Raw genomic sequence first — 20,863 nt, forward strand, 5'->3', positions numbered from 1 at the left:
GCCCTAAGAGGGTAAAAGAGGGGTTTGAAATTTCTAAGTCCACGTGGACGAAGTTGCGGATATAGGCTAGTTATTCATAGAAAAAGTTCGTGAAAACGGAAGACAAATTTCCAGGAGAAGCTCCGTAACAATCATTACGGTATTACCTCCCGGAAGTTGGGAGGGGGATAAAGTTCCCCACTCGTTCCAGTGAGCCTAATCATTGAAATTAATACCTACCGACTGGAAAAGAATCTTTTAGTATCCATTATTAAACTTATATCACTGTTATCTATATAATTTTAAAAAGTATTTCCCAGTACATTTATTACCTAACAAAAAGTTTGAGAAATCAGCTAAAATAAAAAACTATAGCGTTCTGACTAGGACCTTATATTGTTTTTAAATTAACTTATTGATAACATATTATCGTAAATTAGGATTTAATTTCGACTTACTGAGTACCTACATAATATAATTGGACATACGTGGAGACGAAGGTAAGGCACATAACAAAAGTATATTTTAGACAGTTTTTATTATTATACCTAACTGATTTGCGCTTATCTATGGTCGCGCCATATTTGGTGATTCAATGTTCAGCTAAAAGCGCTAGTCTGGCTTTCGGTTTAGATTTAATTTATACATTAATAATATTGGACTTCTTATCATTATAGATTGTTATCAAAATTACTAATATTAACAGCTACACTATTATCAGTATCCAAATGTAAATGACATTCTTCAAAATCATTCCGCTTCTCATCTATCTTTTCAAAATTGTTCTTACAAAGAAAATCGTTGTCACAAACGAAGTCGTTTCTCCCATCTTCGATCATTGACTCATCAAAACTCGAGTCTCTATACCTTTTATCGTTTTCGTTGTGGTAATTTTGATATCTTTCTATCTCAAAATCTGGAGAAATAGTTTGTCCTTCGCTTACAGTTTCTTTACCTAAAATATCTTCAGGTTCTATAGACGCTTGTATCGAACTAGGAATTTCACTGAACTGTCTATTCTCATTTTTTACTTCGTATTTTACTTCAGACATATCTAAGTTTTCCCGGTTATCTAAAAGTGGTTTTATGTTCATTAGATTAAAATTAGGCATCATTCGAGTATCCCAATGGTGTTGTGGAGCATTTTCTGATGTGGAAGCTTCTAGATCTAACTGTCCATCTTCGCCTAACTTCTTGAAGGACCCTAAGTTGTATTGTAGTGGTATTGAGAAGGAAGGAAGGTCGACTTGAGGATTTTGTCTAGTTGGTAAAGCTGATATGTGTATAGCTGGTCCTGGTTGTTTTGATTTTGATACGTATCCACTTTGGTTTGATGTTTCAGCTAAACTGATGATTTGTGATGATGAAACTGGAAAGTAAAACAACTTATTGTTAAGACGAATATCAATAAATGATATAGTTAGTTATAAAGTTCAAAAGTTTACAGCAGAAATAAATTCGAAATAGTTTAACAACCAAAGGTTTCATAGAATTTATTTAATTTCTCGTATTGCGGGGTATTTTTAACGAATTTTATGTGTTTACTTAAGTAGGTAGCTATTTACGTCGTTAGCAACATTCACATATTTTAGTTAGTTGAGGCTACTCAGAAAATCACAGAGAAGTCAGAATCTTTGAATGCAGTTTTGTTTCTTTTTAAAAACAAGAGAATATTTCCTTTGAGTAAAATGATCCAACTTAAGGATTTAAGGTAGTTCCCCTGGAAGGCCATACTTTTTTCCACCCTGTATATACGTAGCGAATTTTGAAACAGGGGCTTTAAACTAAACGTTGTAGCCCATACATTTGGATTCTACGTATTTTTACACACAGTTGACGCTCGTTACACGATTTCGCATCAATTGCGCTGTAAGGCTGTGAGTACACAAAGGTAAGCAATCGCATCTCGATTTATTTGCCTCTTACGCGCTTCAATTGTTTCAAACGCCGTCGTGTGGAACGGAACGTTCTTACTGGCTTTGCATATTTTCACAGGAAGTCAACAAGCGTTTCACGAATGCAAACGACAATGCGAGTGTACGTAAAGTTAAATAGGCTGGACTGTACCGCGTTCGCAGCGTCTGACGTGTTTCAAAAAAGCAGTAATAGGCTAATGGTAGTGGTGGTAGAGGGCTCCCTAGTCCAGGTCTCGATTTCAGGCACACACCTCTAACTTTTCAAAGTTATGTGCGCTTTAAACAGCTAAGTATCATTTTTGAGATTTCACTTTGTGATTATTTACAAGCTACTTTAAGTGAAGTAGCTAGTGTTAAAGATGTCCTATTTCACGAAAACCGTTTGACTATGTTTGTGTAAGTGCACAAGTATACATTGTTATAGTATGTGTGGCACAAGTCTCGACCGTGACGCGGTTAACGTTACGCACACCAATACGTTAACGTTTATCGGTACACTCACGAGTCCACCATGCCTGAGCGGTCATCGTGAAATAGAACATTTGTATACATTTGTAAAGGCTTTTTACATGATTTTTCGTCAATTTTTCGAAATCTTCCCTAATTTCTACTTACCAGGTATAGTAATAAAGTCTCTCATCTCCAACGCCAAAGCTGACGGGGAGCGAGGGTCGGGAGATCTGGTGGATCTTGGCGGATATGGTTCACAGCCAGCTTTCTGTTGCTTTCGCCATTTCGCCCGACGGTTTTGGAACCATACCTGAAAAACGAGAAGCAATTTTTAATTGCTTATGATACCAATATCATTGTCATAGACATAATATATTAACGCAGATGGCAAAAGCACATGAGTAGGCAAAAGCTTGCTTCTATATGAAGCTTTAGAATTAGGTATTATGCTCATAGTTTAACTGCCATCCTTAGGCAGAGATTGATAGAGGGCACTATGACTTTGCTCAGACTTAAGACAAAGGAGACAGCGTTATGACATTTAAATCTGTGTCGTTTTAACTGAAACTTAGGTCTGAGCAAAGTCAAAGTAGGTAGGTACGTTCTATAGATCTCAACCTTAGAAATCGGTACAATGAAATCAAAATAAATTGGGTAACAAATTGGTAATTTTACTACTTTCGTCAACAAATTTAAATGGGTTTTCTTGAAAATTGATTAAATCAACCAAATTGGCATATGAAAATTAATTTCTGAATCTTATAATGAATACATTTCCATAGTCTTGGAATTTAACAGAACAATGAGTTTGAAAATTAACCGATTGGTAGAGAAAACTTGTATTAATATAATCTGCAATTCTATGATGAAGAATAGTTAGCAGAGTTAGGTATTATGGAATTATCTTATTTAAAACTAGGTTGTGCCTGGGTCTTTGTCCGGTTATTAAAGTTTCTAAGAGAACTTTCTTGGGGTGATCAATAGTAAGCCGCGGTGGGTTGATGTTGATGATGATTAAGCCAGAAAAATACATACTTGAACCCTTGCTTCAGTCAGGTCTATCCTCATCGCCAGTTCCTCCCTGAAGAACACGTCAGGGTAGTGGGTCTTATGGAAGGCCGCTTCTAGTTGTTCTAGTTGTACATTTGAAAAGGTCGTCCTGTACCTTCGTTGTTTCCGTTTTGGAATATCGCTTTTGGAATCTGAAACATGAAAAAGGGCTGGCTCATTTTTTGCGCAACAGATTAGACTGGCTGTCCAGCGCGGAAATGTAGCCAGTATTTGTATAGTAATTAGATAAGACTAGCTTAAGATTTTGTTATAATATTTTCTACTAGCTGATGCCCGCAACTTCGTACGCGTGGATTTAGGTTTTTAAAAATCCCGCGGGAACTCTTTGATTTTCCGGTATAAAAAGTAGCCTATGTCCTTCCCCGGGATGCAAGCTATCGCTGTACCAAGTTTCGTTAAAATCGGTTGAATGGATGGGCCGTGAAAAGCTAGCAGATAGACAGACAGACAGACAGACGGACAGACAGACAGACACACTTTCGCATTTATAATATTAGTATGGATTAAAATATCCTACTTGAATTAGGTGAATATTCTTCATCTTCTTCATACTGTTGGTTGTCGCCAGCATCCTCTGCATTCTCCGTAGGTGTATTATAAGTCTCACCTACTTCTGTTTCTGGTCGTTCACATAGAACTGATCCTGGACCGAGCCTGAAATATTATAAAATCAGTAATTAGGTACCAGAGTTGGAAAATTACCAGAGTGGGGAAAAAACAGTTTAAAAATATTTATTTAATTTTATTTAGGTATAAGTATTTATTTAAAACAAGATTAAAACATGTTTTAAACTACCCAAAAACTCCTTGACAATCACACACCACAATCTTAATTTGTTGCAGTGTTTAGTAAATAGATCTCGATATCTCTGGAAAAGGGCCCCCCGTTCTCAATAAAATTACAACACAGTTTTCGTGGAACTCAGATCCATCCAGAAATATATAAAAAATGCTGTGGAGGCGCCACTAGTATATAATCTATGGTCACTATGTTGGGCTTGCATAAATTAGTTCCACTGGTTTTCCGCAATAATATGGCGAGGTGTTTTATTTTTCTGGTCAGGCTTTACAGAGAAAACCTGTATGCAATATTTCAAGTTCCTAGAACCAGCAATTTGAACTATTTTTACCCGACTGTGGTCAAGCCCAAAGGAGGGTTATGTGTTTGACCTGTGGTTTCTCCTTTTACTACGGGTAGAAGTTAGACAACAATTCCTAAGTAATTGTTGAGGACTTTTTACCTAAAACTTACCCATTGAAAAGATTAGGAATATTATAACAGAAGCTAGTGGTGGGTGAGACATCATCATTCAAAATGGCGGCTGAATCGAAGCCTGCTGTTACTGCACCTGCTTCACGACCGTCCAGTGATTCTTCCATCTGAAGTTTAAGACCAGGGCGTTATAAAGTATGGGCACTCTTTCAAAATACTTATGGTGCAACGTTGCATCGTCAAATTCTACGACAACGCACAACGCATCGAGGGAATTTACTTAAGAATTACAAGAGATGCGACGTCGTTCAAAATCCAATGTCGCGAGCGAGTCATATTGGGTATTTCTCTCAGGAATAAAATAAATACGAAGTAGGACAAAGTAGCGGGCATATACTTCAAAGTTATAGCAAAGCTAAAGTGGCAGTGGGCAGGTTATTTTTGTCGCAAAGCCAACCGCCGGGGACAGTGTAGGACAACCTGCAGCAAACTAGACTGATGACCTGAAGAAAGTGACGGGAAACGGGTGGATGAGGGAGTCAGGGGACCGTGTTTGGTGGCGCGTAATTAAAAACGCCTTGACAAAATTTGAACTTCCGAAGTTGATCACTCATCAAAACCAGAATCACTTGGAAGTTTTTCGTCATAGGTTCTATAAACTATAAATTATCAAGAATATTATACATCATCGTCAACCCGTCGCTGGCCCACTACTAAAAACAAGTAACCTATTATTAGTATTACGAAATAGAAAAGGTCTAAACATAAAAGAATACCTATGATAGATAGCTAGATATCCTTGTCTATAGAAAATATTCTTTCTGAAACTAGAACTTTCCGAGTGATGCAATAAATAAGTACCTAATCAATAATGATTACGAACGATTATCGAGGAGCTACCTACAGCATATATTGTACACAACTTCATATACAACATGTTTAGCTAAAATACCCGGCTTGTATTTACTACCTACGCAGATAATTTGTCGGAGTCCGTTGTATCTATTAGTAAAAACTTAACAAAATCCGTTCAGCACTTTTTGAAATGAATGCTTTTATACAGAAAACGCGACTGGCTTACTCGTATTTCTTATATTTTTATTTTATATTAGACCTATTTATTCAGCTTCTTTTGTTGTTTCTAAATCCGTTTCATGAGCTGTGTCGTCTGGAGTAAGGGGCTTGGCTAACTCCTTCATAACTTCCAGGGTGCTCTTAGCTTTATCTTGTATCTGGTGTAGGCTGTCTGCGTTTTTTATTTTCTTCTAAACTTTCTTGCAAGACAACTTGCTGATCTTTGGCTACAAGAGTGTCTTGGGTCAGTTGAAGATTAGATGGTTCGCCCACTAAATTTTCATTAGCCGGAAGCTTGTGCTTACGTTTCATGGCCATGAAGAGTTTGTTTCGACGCTGCATTTTTTAATAACAAATTATTGCTTGATTTCCTACTGCAGATACGATATCTACGACGTAAATTGTTGGCGATGAACAGCAGCAGAAATTTTTTATTTAGTTGAATTTGTATTTTGTTCTGATTTCACTGTGTACTTGAAAACAATTTCGCACCCCATCTATGGAAGAAAAATATAATACCTATAGGTTACAGTCTACCTACTCCAGAAAGTTTAGTTATTACTAGCTTATGCTCGCGACTTCGTCCGCGTGGACTACACAAATATCAAATCTCTATTTTACCCTCTTAGGGGTTAAATTTTCAAAAATACTTTCTTAGGTAGCCTACGTCATAATAGCTATCTGCATGTTAAATAATTTTAGCCTGATCCGTCCGGTAGTTTAAGCTGTGCGTTAATTGATCAGTCAGTCAGTCAGTCAGTCAGTTAGTCACCTTTTCCTTTTATATATTTAGATTATCAAAAGTTACGTCCACGAATATTTTGAGCCTACTTAGGTAAATATGAAATTGTTCTATTTTCTATAAACGAAGTAATATTTTTTTTAAGTTAATCGAATTTAATTGCCAAGTTTTTGTTACGCTCGTTTTATATGATAACAATCTTATGCCCGCGACTTCATCCGCGTGGGCTACACAAATTTCAAATCCCTATTTTACCCCCTTAGGGGTTGAATTTTCAAAAATCCTTTATTCGCTAATATGTCTATGTCATAATAGCTATCTGCATACCAAACAGTCCGATCCGACCATTTAGTTTGATGACTGTGCATTGATGGATCATTCAGTCAGTCAGTCACTCAGTCACCTTTTCGTTTTATATATTTGGATATAAAGAATATTTTTGAGAAACAGTTTTATACGGTGTAAAGCTCCCCCTAAGTAGATATCACTTAACCGCATTCATGTTTGTTTTGAAACTGTAAACGCGGAAGGTGATTGACCGTCGTAGTAATGCACGCGGGCGTAGCACGCCAACGCTTAAATTGAATTAAATGCCTATAATTTAGTTAAGTTTATTAAATTACTACTAAATGAGGATAATTCGTGTTTTCTCTTTACTACTTGGAAGACAGTTTCGTTGGTGCGTTCGCTGCCGCGCCATGGCAAGACACTTGAAACTTGCATACTGTGAAACTTGTAACACCAACAATAAATAAAAATACTGTTTCTATTTTCTAAAAGGAATCGAACAAAAAATTCCCGTAATTTTTATAAAATGCGACTTCAAAAGTCCAAGAAGTTGTTTTTGAGTTATCATCAAAAAACGGGGAATTTTTCAAAAATTGTTGTACGACTAAGTTAGTTTTCAGTTTGGTCCATATCGTAGCAATTTTTTTATAAAACATCAGTTTTTCTAAATTCCCATGGTTTTTTTGCCGATACCTCACAACCAACTTTTTGAGTTAAGCCGCCTTTTAGAAAAAGGATGGCGGAAATCACTCAAAAATAAGGAGGTCAAGAAGTAAATCTTGAATTTAAGTAGGTACGATTGTGTACGAGTTTGATAAGTTGCCGATAATCTGCGTTTGAAAAAAGTTGAACCACTTGAACATATTTTTCGCGCCAAAAGTTTGACATCTGTCAGATTAGTTGACAAGTTAATAAAAGATAAAGTGACGGCCGGAAATAACGGTTTTCCTGGATCATATTATTTTCGTTTCGTAGTTATTAATTTTGCAAGCCTTCAAATTATGGTTTTGTGAAGTGGATAAAGTGTTCTATTTTTGTGTCTTGTTTATTAGTTTGTAGAAATAAGCCAAGCTGGCCAAGTGTTGATTGGCAGACTTCACGCACCTTTGAGAACATTATGGAGAACTCTCAGGTACGATACTGGCTGCATTTCCGCGCTGACAGCTAGGCGGATCCGTTGCGCAAAAAAATGAGCCCGCCCTTCTGTCACCAAATGAGGCTTTCTCATCTGAATCGCGGTGAAATGTCTCGTTAATTTGTATTAGCACTAAGACTCCATGGCCCCAGGGTTTCCACGGCAAACGGAACACAAATGTAACTCGATAAGGCAGACATACTTGCGCCGCATTTTCAGCCATTTCTGCTGCGGCTCCCGGTCTTGATGCTGTCTCCCTGATATGACACGGGGCCAATGTGTCAACGCACGTTGCGTGCCACATTTTGTATTACTGTAAATGTACATCTTTTGTATTGGATTTAATAAAATGTTTAAATGGGGTAATCGTAGAAATGGGGTTGTTACCAAATAAAGCGCTTAGATAATTAATTAGGTAAGCTTAATTAATCGTGTGGAGGAAACGCGGATCCATTATTTTCTAAACTCTATAGATAGGTACATGATGTATGAAAATCGATACATTTGAAATGTTGAACTTGTTCTTTATATTAAAAAAGCTAAAGAATTAAATATTTTGGGTGTCGTTAAATTCGCATTTCATTCAAAAGCTACTCGTACCTATTTGATTTTTTTATTCTAGAAAAGTGATATAAACCCGTTTTTAATGTAGTATTCAATAGGCATTTACAACAATTGAAGATGGTTGATGGTTCTCTACATTATTCTACGTGATTCGTAGATTATAAATCAATCATACTTAATATTATTATTGATCACTTGGCAGCGTGGCGGACTATGGCCTAAACCCCATTCTGAGAGGAGACCCGTGCTCTATGAGCCGGCGATGGGTTAATCATGATGATGCTCATGATAATACTATCAATATACGACGCTCAGAAGTCAGCAAACTGTCACAAACATACCCTACTATAAAATAACCGATATTGTTAACTTATTACGTTAATAATAAATTATTTTATTTATATCATAATAAGTACCTAATATCCACTTAATGTTAAAATGAATTTATTTATTTTTATTTGACAAAGAAAATGGCCATCAATTAATATATCCCAAGGATAATAAATTTCGAAATTTTGATAATAGAAAGATGCAATAATAATTAAACACATACCTATAGCTACTTACCTATTTATATTCATTTAATTAAATAAATATGCCTGCAGGTACTAATATGCAATCATACAATAACAATCATACAAATGTCTACATAACACCATAAACATACTTAATTATAATTTAATAAAAACAAGGCTTACCTTCAGTGATATGTTTACAGAAGTTTTCCGAAATGAAAAATCGCGCCGAAGGCAGCAACTATTGTCACGTGGTCGCCTGTACTGAGGCTCTCGAGGAGCGACGGACGGTATTAGAACAGGGAAATGTGCGGAGTCGCCGTTTGTTTTAGACCCATTACGTACGGTCGACTAGTCGAATGGAAGTTGCCGTCCTTATGAGTATCGAGTCGCCGCAACTCCGTGCGCGTAGATACGGCAACTTTTTTTAAATTACAGATTCTAACGCTTGCCGTCGACTGAGTGGCTGGGCGACTCTGCCGCGACTGGGACCGTGCGTCCCACTACTTTTATGTTGAAAAAAAAATCGAGTTTTGACGGCCTTCCTGGCACAGTGGTAATAGTGCTGTGGTCTTACAAATGGGAGGTCCCAGGGGCAATTTGGAAATTTATTATTTCTAAATTGTATCTGGTCTGGCCTGGTAGGGTGCTTCTACCTCGGGTAGTTTTAGCGTTTAGCGTTCCAGTACGATGACATGTGGAAACCGATAAGCGGTTTGGGTTTAATAAAACTATGTACATCTTAGGCTGCATCATCACTTGCCATCAGATGAGATTACAGTCAAGGGCTAACTTGTAATGGAATTTAAAAAAAAAATTGGTACTATTCATTGTTGTGTTTCAAATGTAAAGACCATCGTCCAGGTACTTCAATCGGAATACTTGTAGATATATGGAACTTTTCCCATTCCCAACATTAACAATCACCTGTTTCGTCGCACCAGCGACCTGCAATCATTTTCATCATCATCATGATTGATCGCCGGCTCACTCCCGAGACTGGATTTCCTCTCTGAATGAGAAACATTGACCATAGTCTATCACGCACGACTTACACACCTTTGGGAACATTATGGAAAACTCTCAGGCATGTAGATTTCTTAACGATGTTTTCCTTCACCGAAACTTACTTACTTGTTTTAAGCCATTAAAGCAAGTGATGTTTAATGGCTTAAAACGCTTATAACTCAGAAAAGTTAGAGGGGCATGCCGGGGTCGAACCGCTGACTTCCCGAAAAGATGGCCGACGTCTTCACTCAAGCCATCCAAGGTCGCTCCGGAAGCCGAGTAGACTGCCCAGGTTGTCAAGAGCTTCATGGAGTGAGGTTGGGGAACCCAGATGGCGCTCGCGTTGTTCGGCCCGTGGCCGACGTCTTAGCCACTAGACTGTCACTTCTAGCAAGCAATCACTTAATTTCACACAAATTTCTTTGTCGCCGATAAGAAAAATTGCAAAACTTTTACATCGAACGCGACTCCACACCTCTATCATAGAAAACCAACGACGCTCTAGGAAAGTAAGTAAGTATATATAAACATATAATTCCACGTGTGTTTCGGTGCTAAGCCAAGCTCAAGGGGGAGGCGGGAGGATGCCCTAGCAGTGCCGCCGATGCCACCGGCTTTGCGATACGGGGTGAAATCCGTGTACTGGACACACATTCTTTTTTTATTGTTTTTCGGGTTCCGTTGTTTTTAATAAGGAAAATTATTGTGTAAGCTTTGCTTTATGAATTAAAAATTTGGACAAGTGCGAGTGGGACTCACACATAAAGGGTTCCGTGCCATCTTACAAAAAAAACCACTTTTTTCAATTCTCGTGGCAGCCATTTTGAAATTATTATTATTTGTAGTTATAGTGGCAAACACATTCTGTAAAAGTTCATCTCTCTACCATTAGGTATGGACAGACGGACAGCGTAGGCTTAGTAATAGGGTCTCGTTGGCACCCTTCGGGTACGGAACCCTCAAACCTAATTCCTGGAAAACCCGACAGAAGCAAGCTGCACCGTACCTACTCTGTCTCACTCAATCAGCATCATTTATTTCAACATGCGGACGTCCTCGGCTGAACATAGGACTTTTCCAAAGACCGTCAGCACATCCCGTCTTCCTCGTGCAGGCACTTCTCGCCACCCTCCTTATACCGTCGGTCCATCGTGCTAGAGGGCACCACAGTACCTATGTCATTAACTAGTTTGCAGTATCCACTCTAGAACCTTCTAAATGTGGAATGTGGAATCTTGTAACGTGCGTGACCAGGAGGATTCCCCACTGCGTTCCAAATTTGAATATTGTTGTGTGGCAGCTGCGAAGTTTTCCTAATAGCTGCCAGCCAAGTAACGGTAGAGGTTGCACCTCTACAATACTTTGGGGATGGATATTATATTAAAAAATAAAACACCAAAAACCCTCATGAATGTTAATTCATATTTAATAAATAAATACATTTTCATGTTTTTTATTTAAATAAAACTAATGTAAGTGACTTAGTTGTATCAACTCTCAACAACATTATATTACAACATACAGGGACACGCGGATGCGTTTTTATTGCTTACATAACTATAATAATATAATAACAATTGTTTTATCAACTAAAAAGATATATATTAATCAAACTCTAAAATATACATACAAGTTTTTATATAAGTTAGTAGTTTTATATTACAGAAAAATCAAGCTTTCAAAACTAATTTAAGAAACTGTGTCACAATACACCATTTAAAAAAACTATAGTTAAGTAATCTGTTGATCTGTTACATTGACTGAAGTTTATTCTGTTCTACAAAATCTCTAAACTAAACTAAAATGTCAGCCTATCACTGTGGCTAATTTCGTTGCTCACAATTTCTAAACCAAACTAAAATGGCACGTCTAAATCTATTGCTATCCCTTTCATAATGTTGCTTGCGGAAAAGGATAGCACTAGATTTAGACCTCTTAATTTAGTTTAGTTAAGAGATTGTGTAAAACAGAATCGGCCTCAAAATCCCTTTTATAATGCTCCCTGCCGAAAAGGATAGCACGACATTTAGACCTCTCAATTTAGTTTTAGATTAGAGATTATGTACAAAAGAATTAGCCACATTTACTTGGCAACTCGATTGGTAGCTCAATTTGTTAAATGCATGGTGGTTTCATTACCTAGCTCACTAAAACTAAACTGAAACTTGAGTTTTTGTGCATCTTTTCCCAAACTATTGACAAAACTAAATCAATTAAACTAATATTTTTACCCTTCTGTATTTAAGATATAGATTCTATGTAAATTTTTTAATGACGTCACTGAAACATTGTCTATTGAAATTAAACAAGATGGCGTGTTTACTAATGTTTTTTTAAATTGTAACGCCGGTGACAATGTTTCAAGAGTCATTGGAAGCTATAGCGACAACAATATGACGGTACCGCTATTCTAGGAAACCAGAGCTGTGGGGTACCTGTCCACTAAAGTCGAGCGGAGCGTAGATGAGTTACCGTTCATACGGAATTAACACCGTACATTTTTTTGCCGGATATATTTGACCTACCTAATATTATCTAGTAGCGCCTACAATGAGTACTTATAGTTCAAAATATAGTTCACACTGTGTAACTATGTTTTTTACACAAATAATGTGTTTAAGATTCTATACTCAATACATTCGCTACTATGTATTCAGTTAGATTTATCTGCCATAAAATGTCGGTAAAAATACCGTATGCAAGCAAAAGCAAGCCAATTGCAAGCTATCTCTGTACCACGCCAAAATCAGTTGAACGGATGGTCCGTGAAAGGCTAGCAGATTGAAAGACAGGCAGACACGCTTTCGCTATGGATTATGAGGTGATAATTTTATCTCTTAAAAATCTGATCTGTCGACTGAACATATTTCCGCTCCACTCCGCTTTAGTGGAAAGGCACTCTTATATTAGAAATTTAACACTGCTACACTTTTAGCTCCAAAAAAGTTAAACAAAAAACGGATAATTATGTAATTTAACTACAACAAGGTATTCTTAATAATATTGGCAACTACCTGGTAGCTAACTTTATAGCACAATGTGACACTGTCCTAAACGTTACGTTTATGAAACTGATGCATAACAGGGGTATTACAACACGAGTGTTTTAATACCAAATTATGTGCAGTTTCATACTCTACTTTATCTAAACTCATATCTTAAAATCAAATTCCCAAAAACTCAAAACCAAATGGCGTGACATAACATGATATTGATCATGTATTGCCCAGTAGGACCAAGACAAGAAGACAGTAGGCTAAGTAGGGAAGAGCTAGAACCCAAAGCCGTGAAGTCAAACCACATTATACTTACTTTAATGAAAAAAATTAAATCATTATTTTGGTAAAAAACATTAATATTTCTTTATATTAAAGTTGTACGTGAATAAAATATATCATTAAGTCACTCTTTTTGGATTCATAATAAAATAATCAAGAATTTAAGATATGAGCGTAGACAAAATAAATGACTTTTTATATTGGAGAACTGCATTTCGAGGCTCAAATAATATACACATCATATCGAACACAACACACAGAGTTCTTGGAATATTATATGAACACAATCAAAAATACATCTTTGGCTTCAAGCGAAATTTACAAAAGCAATTCAAAGATTTACTCCACAAAAACTTTTTGAGATGCCTTTTAAATACGAACTTCGTCAAAGAAAACAAAGCGAAAAATATAAGTAAATATCTTGATAACTTAAAAACAAATGACCAACGAAAATTTAAAAAAAAAACTCTATTTCAAATGGCCATGGCGGCCAATCTTACGGAGAATAGCCAACTATCCAGGACACAATAATATAGTGCATATTATTGTGTGCAACACAGGCACTCTCTATGGCCTTGCTGATGGGACGGCAATCCAACACGACCGGAGAGAGATCAGAAAACTACTAAAAAAAAAATACCCAACACCGGGCTGTTAGTAAAAAAAAATTAAGCCTTTTTTGATCCAGGGTCTCATGATACGTAGCCGAAAGCTATTCAAGTCTACGCAAAAAAAAAGTAAAGTAACTAAAACAACAATTGACTTTCGACTATCCTTTTCAGTCAAGAGCTTTGTGAAAAACTTGCGACTTAGCCCAGTAAAAGTAGTGTGCATGAATACAATGATGTAAATTTTAAAAAAATGTTCGTATTCAAAAAGCACGTTTATCGAAAAACCTCCTTTCATCTATCTTCGAGATATAAAACGCATTTCGCTTGAAATACGTATACGAAAATATGCAACCAGTCTCACGCCCTCGCATACAATATTAAAAGTTATCCACGTTACAATAAAGTTCAAAATCGATTCGAATAATCGATTAATCAATTCCTTTGAGTTTAATGCATTACTCTAATATTTTTAGAATTAGCACAAACATTGATTTCTTAAAACATATGATCGAATCGGCGACAAAAAGTTTTTTTTTGTTTCATAGAATTCCAGACCAAAAGTTAATTCAGAATATTCATTGGTTGTCACTTTTTAACAAGTTTATCTCATTAAATCAATTTGTGAAACTAATGCCAAGTGTCCACTAGCAGTTTAGCTCTGGTAAGTCACTTGCACTGCGTAAGACCCGGTATCCACCAAAGCGAAGATGGGCGACGATGTGTTTAACAGACCAATCAGATTATAGACAGATGATGTAAAAAAATCATGTCACCTGTAAATCTGTTAAACACAATATCTCCGACCATCTCCACTTTGGTGGATACTGGACTTTAGCAATCGCGGCAAGTCTGCATGTTTTCCCATTGGAAAGTAACTTTTGCAATTTGCTTTTTACAAGTTTTGTTTACAGTTATTTCTTTATAGTTTATTTAAGTAGTTTTTAGTTTTTTGTAGCCGATCGATCTTACAAATTTAAAAGTTGTAAATCAAATTAAGCTTATAATAGTATTCTATTACGATAATAATATAATAATATACGTATATGTACGATTAATATTGGAGATTCAACAGTATAATATTTTTTCATTGGACAGAATTATCAGATACCGTTTGTACGAATACATTTTGTACACAACTACAAGGCCTGAGCAGACAAAACGCGCATACCGTAATAGAAATGCCTTATATACAGTTTTTTGTTATATTGCACGCAAAACAACTAGTTCAATCTGAAAACGAAGCAAATGATTGCGCATTGTACAAAAACAGATGTCAGCAGGGCTTGTGTATTTATTCCTTAGATTATGACCTGCGCATACCACCAGATTGCATCTTCAGATTGGCCTATACTTATTTGGCGATCACTATACGAACGTCTAGAAGCCGCAGACAGTGGTTCGATGTCGGTAGAACGACGGCTACAATATCACGATCGCAATCACCTCTGATTGGTTGACGCTCGCTCAATTGCCTAAAATGCATTGTTGCAACAAGAATACCATAAATTCAGCCAATCACAACAATTGCGATTGTAATAATGATTGATGCAGGTTTTTCGAACCACGCAATTTATCTGCCTAAGCCTTTATATGTCAAGGACAAATATTACATAGAAGGAATTTAGGGAACAGGTTTCATTCAAATAGTAAGTACATTTTGTTCAGTTCTGTTTGAAAGATAAAATAAAAATGAATTGTTTAAAAAAAATGTAAACCTAGGCTAAGCTAATCCACACATTGTGTCTAATTTAGTTACACACAATATTTAAACTAAATTGACTAGTCTAAATCTAGTGCTATACTTTTCTGCAATGAGCGTAATGAAAGGCATAGCAATACATTTAGACCTGTAATTTTAGTTTAGATATTGTGTACAACAGAATTAGCCATAATGTTAGTCTATAGCCTACGTTAAACACAAAAAACCAAATGTATACATGTAGACTTAATGCAGAAAGATCTGGGAGTCCAGCACATCATTATCCTTAGAAACCTCATGAATAATGGAAAGGGTTACCACCCTTATCAATGAGGAATACGACGCAGAAGATATAAAAGATTACTCAATATAAAACAAATACATTCACACATAGAAAACGGCATCCAGTATCATCAAATTAAAAAAGCAGTTTTAGATAATACTATTTAGTATTCTATATTATTAGTATTCAAACTAGTAACCATAGACCCTAGTTATGAGAACCTTTCAATACCCACATTCAAAAATTACCTTTACACCCTTGATATTAGAGTCCGAATTCAATAACAAGTCAATTATTTGTCTATCTACCCACGTATCAAATAGTAGAAACAACAAGCCTACGATACAAAGTCAACATTATTCATATTCACTAATTAATTATTAGATGTATGTAACTCTTAAAAGTGGGATTATACATTTTTGGCCATTATAGAAAGACCATTTCGCATGGAGTGCTCAAGTCTTACCGTGCATTTACACAATCGGCTTGCCACTCACCGTGAATGTCTGACTGACGGTACGCGCGAATCTGCGACTGTGCGACTGCAAGACGAAACCGAAGACGAACGTGTGAACAGACGTCTCATGTTCCATCTCACGCCATGTGCGAATGTATAAATGCACCTTTAAATATTATGAGATGACGTGTCATGCGCGACTACAAGACGAAACAAGAGATGAACGTGTGAACAGACGTCTCACGTTCCATCTCACGCCATGTGCGAATGTATAAATGCACCTTTAAATATTATGAGATGACGTGTCATGCGCGACTACAAGACGAAACAAGAGATGAACGTGTGAACAGACGTCTCACGTTCCATCTCACGCCATGTGCGAATGTGTAAATGCACCTTTTAATATTACGAGATGACGTGTCATGTATGTTTAGCTGTTAGCAGGATCCAGTGACAGGCAATAAAAGGTCGAACCGTTTTTATTGTTGGCTTTTATGGCTCTGAGTTTTTAGCCCTTGGGGCGTTTGTGCACTCATCCGTATTCAGTTCGTATCCGCGATTCTTCGAAGTGGCCGTCATACAAATACGTAGGTACATTCAATTCGTATTTTTTGACGGATCCTTGAAATCACGGATGAGCGCTCAAACGCCCTTATAAGGCGAAACAATGGGACAACAAGCAATTTTGAGAGCACACTTAAAATCATGAGTCTGGACACACAAATCGTGACAGCAGCACGCAGACAGAACGTCAAACAACACGTATATCTGATACAAATTGTATGACATGACCGCCTTGGGCTATTTGTCATAGTCACATAGAGGATTCGAAGCTTGATGGTAATTTTGGCTATGATTTTTTTATATGAAGGTAGTTATATTACTAAGTTTATCGATGGCATGTATACAGATGGATGAAATAGGGTACCAATTGTGCATTAAATACACTGTGCAACATTAATAAATATTTGACAATTATTGAAAATCATTTAAAAAAATTGAGAATAATTGGATAATAGTAACATTAAAAAAAGAATACATTTAAATTCTCAAAAATAATAAAATTAGATACCTAATAATTAGGGAGAAGACATTTTAAAGTTTTAATGATAAAAATCAAGGAAGTACTTAAATCTGGTAACATGTAGGTTAATTTTCAAGTTGAAATACTTAATGTATATTTTTTCAAAAAAAAATAATATAGCAAGTTGAAATTTCGACCTTCAGATTGACTGAGACTCGGTTCATAGTATGTATTATGAAAAAAGGGGTTATAAAAATCGGTTTTGATAGCTGATGTTTTAGAGTGCAACGCGAAATTCATTATTGTCAGATTTAAGACGTTATAGATGGAAAAGGACAACCATATTATAGTTTGAAAGGTCAATATATCATAATCTAAATGGACAAAAGTTATTTTGTATAATCTTAGGACCAAATTATGGACAGGTTTCCAAAAATTTTGTAGAAATCAATTTATACTTCCCAAATCGGTCATGGGTATGACTTTTTAAGAACTATATAGGTATATATACTTTTTTCAATAAATTCTGGACTAACTCTTCTTTCATATAATATTTATTCATAACTGTGTTGCTATGATAAAATGTCTTAATGTGCCGAAAGAAAATTTTAAGAATACTATGATGTTAAACATTTACTATTGTAACGTATCTAATCTGAACATATGTACAACTATTCCTAAAAAAGATAAAATTCTTTGATATTAATTTTCTTTAATTATAATCTTTAATACTTTATGCGTGGTAACATGCAATGGATTCTACAATGTACTTTCAGAACGAAAGTGACTTTGCAAATAAAGATGCAGACACACTACTGTGATGTGGTGTGTCGTGAATCGTGATGCGACAGAAAGCGATCGGTGCCGTACGCTTGCATGAAAACGTACACACTAATTTGATACGGCGCTATAGTAACGCCAGAATGTTGTGACCACTAAAGCACGCTAGTTTGTCTGCACCTTAATTTAATGTGATTTCAATCAATACAAAAATATACTCTCTATACAAATAAAATAACACGAAGGTAACATGAAAGTACTAAAGTTAAACTAATAATAATTCGAAATGCAACACTTGTTCAAAAAATGTTATCAAATGTCCATTTCCAAAACTTATTCGTATTAAAAAAATCTTCATAATATTTTGTTTTTACAAGCAAGTTGCTACCTTGGTCACTTTCGTTCCGAAATTGCTAATGACGTATGTACTGTTTAATATATTAAATATTATAAACCCCGAAATTTCGCCTAATCTATTTCTCTCAAGAATTCAAAAGACAATGAACAACCTTATAAACGGTTACGTAACCCTGTGACAGCCTTCTCGGCATCAGAATATCGCATACAATAGCCGAATACACCTATAGCGTAATCGATTAAATTTGTAACTCGCTGCATAATCGATTCAATTTGTAACTCACTATCGAGTTATTCGGCGACATTTTGCGAATTATTCGTACAATAAATTTCCCATGACCCTGGCCTTTAACATTTATTTCTTGCACGCACTTATTTTCGTTGTAAGGTATCTTGTCTGTGAAGACGGTTTCTTAAGGCCCAAGACACGGGTCTGCCCGCAAAATAATTTGATTTTTCACAATTTGTGAACTAATTCGACAAAGTAGACTTATGTCATTCAAATTTCACCCCTAGCAATATCCTCTTTACAGGTTTATGTAAAAATCTTTACTTGGAAGTGTCCCGTTTAAGAAATTAGTCAAAATAATGACCAATTTGTTAGTAGCTCACGTCAAACCCATTATTTTGACTAATTTCTTAAACTAGACACTTTCAAGCAAAGATTTTTATATAAGCCTGTGAAGATGATACTGCTAGGGGCTCAATGTGAATGCCATAAGCCTACTTTGTCGGATTAGTTTACAAACTGCGAAAAACCAAATTAAATTTTAATTTCGCGGGCAGTCTTCCACCTTAAGATATTGGCTTATTGCAACTTTTATCACGACAAAAAGTATAGTCCGCGACAGGTCGAGATGGCAATCGGGGTACGCACCGGGTTAGCGCGGGGCCTGTGCGGATGTGCGGTGCGTTCCCTCCCCGATTGCCGTTTCGACCTGTCGCGTATTATACGTGATACGTACATTTTTAGTCCTGTCTATTATGATTTCTGTATCTCAGTACCATTTTACTTTCACTCGGTCCATGATATCACTGATATCTGTTGTCAAATTCGAGTTTTTTTTATAGTATTTAATTGGCTTAAAAATATTTTTTTTTGTTCTTTTGGCAAATGATTTAGTTGGATGTCAAACTCAGTTCCTTTCAATATCAAGGGACAAAAATATCATTTTAGTAAAACCTTTTGTGTTAAATATTAGATCTTATATCGGGTTATAAACTCCAAAAGAATCGGCACGTTTTTTAATGACACAACCAAATACAATATCTATCGTTATTACCCTGATACTATACTCCTTTTCACCATTCGAGACAATTTTTGTATCGTTATTTGTTTAAATGTTATCAATGGAAAAGAAATACCAATGTAACCTATAAACTTCGTCAGTTATTTTTTTCTAATTTAAATCATCGGTTTAAAATCATCCAAATCGTAGCAAATCGATTACCGATTCGATAATTATTTATCGACATAAATCAAGTGACTTGCAAATTCCATATTTCTTGATTCTTCAAAAAGTTCGACAAGATAAATCGATAATAATCATCAATGAAAAAACATCGATTACTTTCAATGCAAAACTTTACCGGTTGTAATTTTGTGTATTTTATTAATCTCACAGAACTATTCCATAAAAAACGCATTAAGTAATTCAAGTAATTTAAGTAAACAAAATTCAAGATTTAGAAAGTTTTGCATTAAAAGCTATGAAAGCTCAGTTATTGCAGTAGCTTCCAAACTTTTAATAATTTATTACCTAGACTATATTTTGCGCTTAAAAATATCGAATAACCTCAAAAATTGTTCAATGAATAAGTCAATTCTCATCCCATAGGGGAATCCCCGAAATAATTACAAAGATGGCACTAAGAAAACCCCGAAATAGCGAATATCAAAAAACTATCTGGTTATAATAAAGTTAGATAAAAAATCAGATAGCGATTTCATAAAATTTTTACTAGATCATAAAATCGATTGGTTGAAATTCAATCTTCGTGATTAAAAATTGAAACTCCTTGAGGGATTCCGAAGGATTTCCTTTCAGTCGAATAATTACTCGATTTTAATCGACCTTGGCGTTTAGACCTCTGTGCTCTTTCCCACTTGTCCTTGTTTTGTGTCGGGTACGCCTGATGCGCTCAGTTTTCGTTGACGACTAGGGAATATGCCTCCGATTCCTCCAAACAAGCGACCTGAAAAAGTGAATTTTCGTTGTCGAATAATATCGAATAATAGAGATCTCTTATAGAGAATAAGTGCTTCCCTGTCCACTTTTACTCTCTTTTTCTCTTTTTTGTAACTAGCTGATGCCCGCGACTTCGTACGCATCCTTTTTTCGCTAAAAAAGGATTTTTGAGAATTCAGCCCTTAAGGGGGTAAAGCTAGTCGCTATATACAAAGCTAATGGGCAGATTA

General features: G+C 35.9%; 2 protein-coding genes across 3 annotated transcripts in view; both read right to left on the reverse strand.

Annotated features, from left to right (window-relative positions):
• Window positions 1–362: 362 nt before the first annotated feature.
• LOC117993265 (uncharacterized) lies at window positions 363–9,536 on the reverse strand. Of its 2 annotated transcripts, none has more exons than XM_034981020.2 (6): window positions 9,131–9,536; window positions 4,669–4,796; window positions 3,934–4,070; window positions 3,381–3,547; window positions 2,511–2,655; window positions 363–1,348 (listed from the first exon to the last, which is right to left on the reverse strand). In XM_034981020.2, the coding sequence occupies exons 2-6, from the start codon at window positions 4,794–4,796 to the stop codon at window positions 651–653; spliced, it is 1,275 nt and encodes a 424-aa protein (XP_034836911.1). In that variant the 5' UTR covers window positions 9,131–9,536; the 3' UTR covers window positions 363–650. The 2 variants fall into 2 exon arrangements, with proteins under 2 accessions (XP_034836911.1, XP_069362727.1); XM_069506626.1 differs by lacking the exon at window positions 9,131–9,536 and adding an exon at window positions 6,009–6,198.
• A 5,354-nt stretch (window positions 9,537–14,890) lies between these two features.
• The window catches only part of siz (Brefeldin-resistant Arf-GEF family protein schizo), a 216,087-nt gene continuing 210,114 nt past the window's right edge, over window positions 14,891–20,863 (reverse strand). The window contains 1 exon segment of the mRNA XM_034981018.2: window positions 14,891–20,640. Coding sequence (XP_034836909.1) covers window positions 20,528–20,640 — 113 coding nt within the window. The 3' untranslated portion in view covers window positions 14,891–20,527.

The sequence above is a fragment of the Maniola hyperantus genome, chromosome 23, assembly GCF_902806685.2.
Source record: "Maniola hyperantus chromosome 23, iAphHyp1.2, whole genome shotgun sequence".
NCBI lineage: Eukaryota > Metazoa > Arthropoda > Insecta > Lepidoptera > Nymphalidae > Maniola > Maniola hyperantus.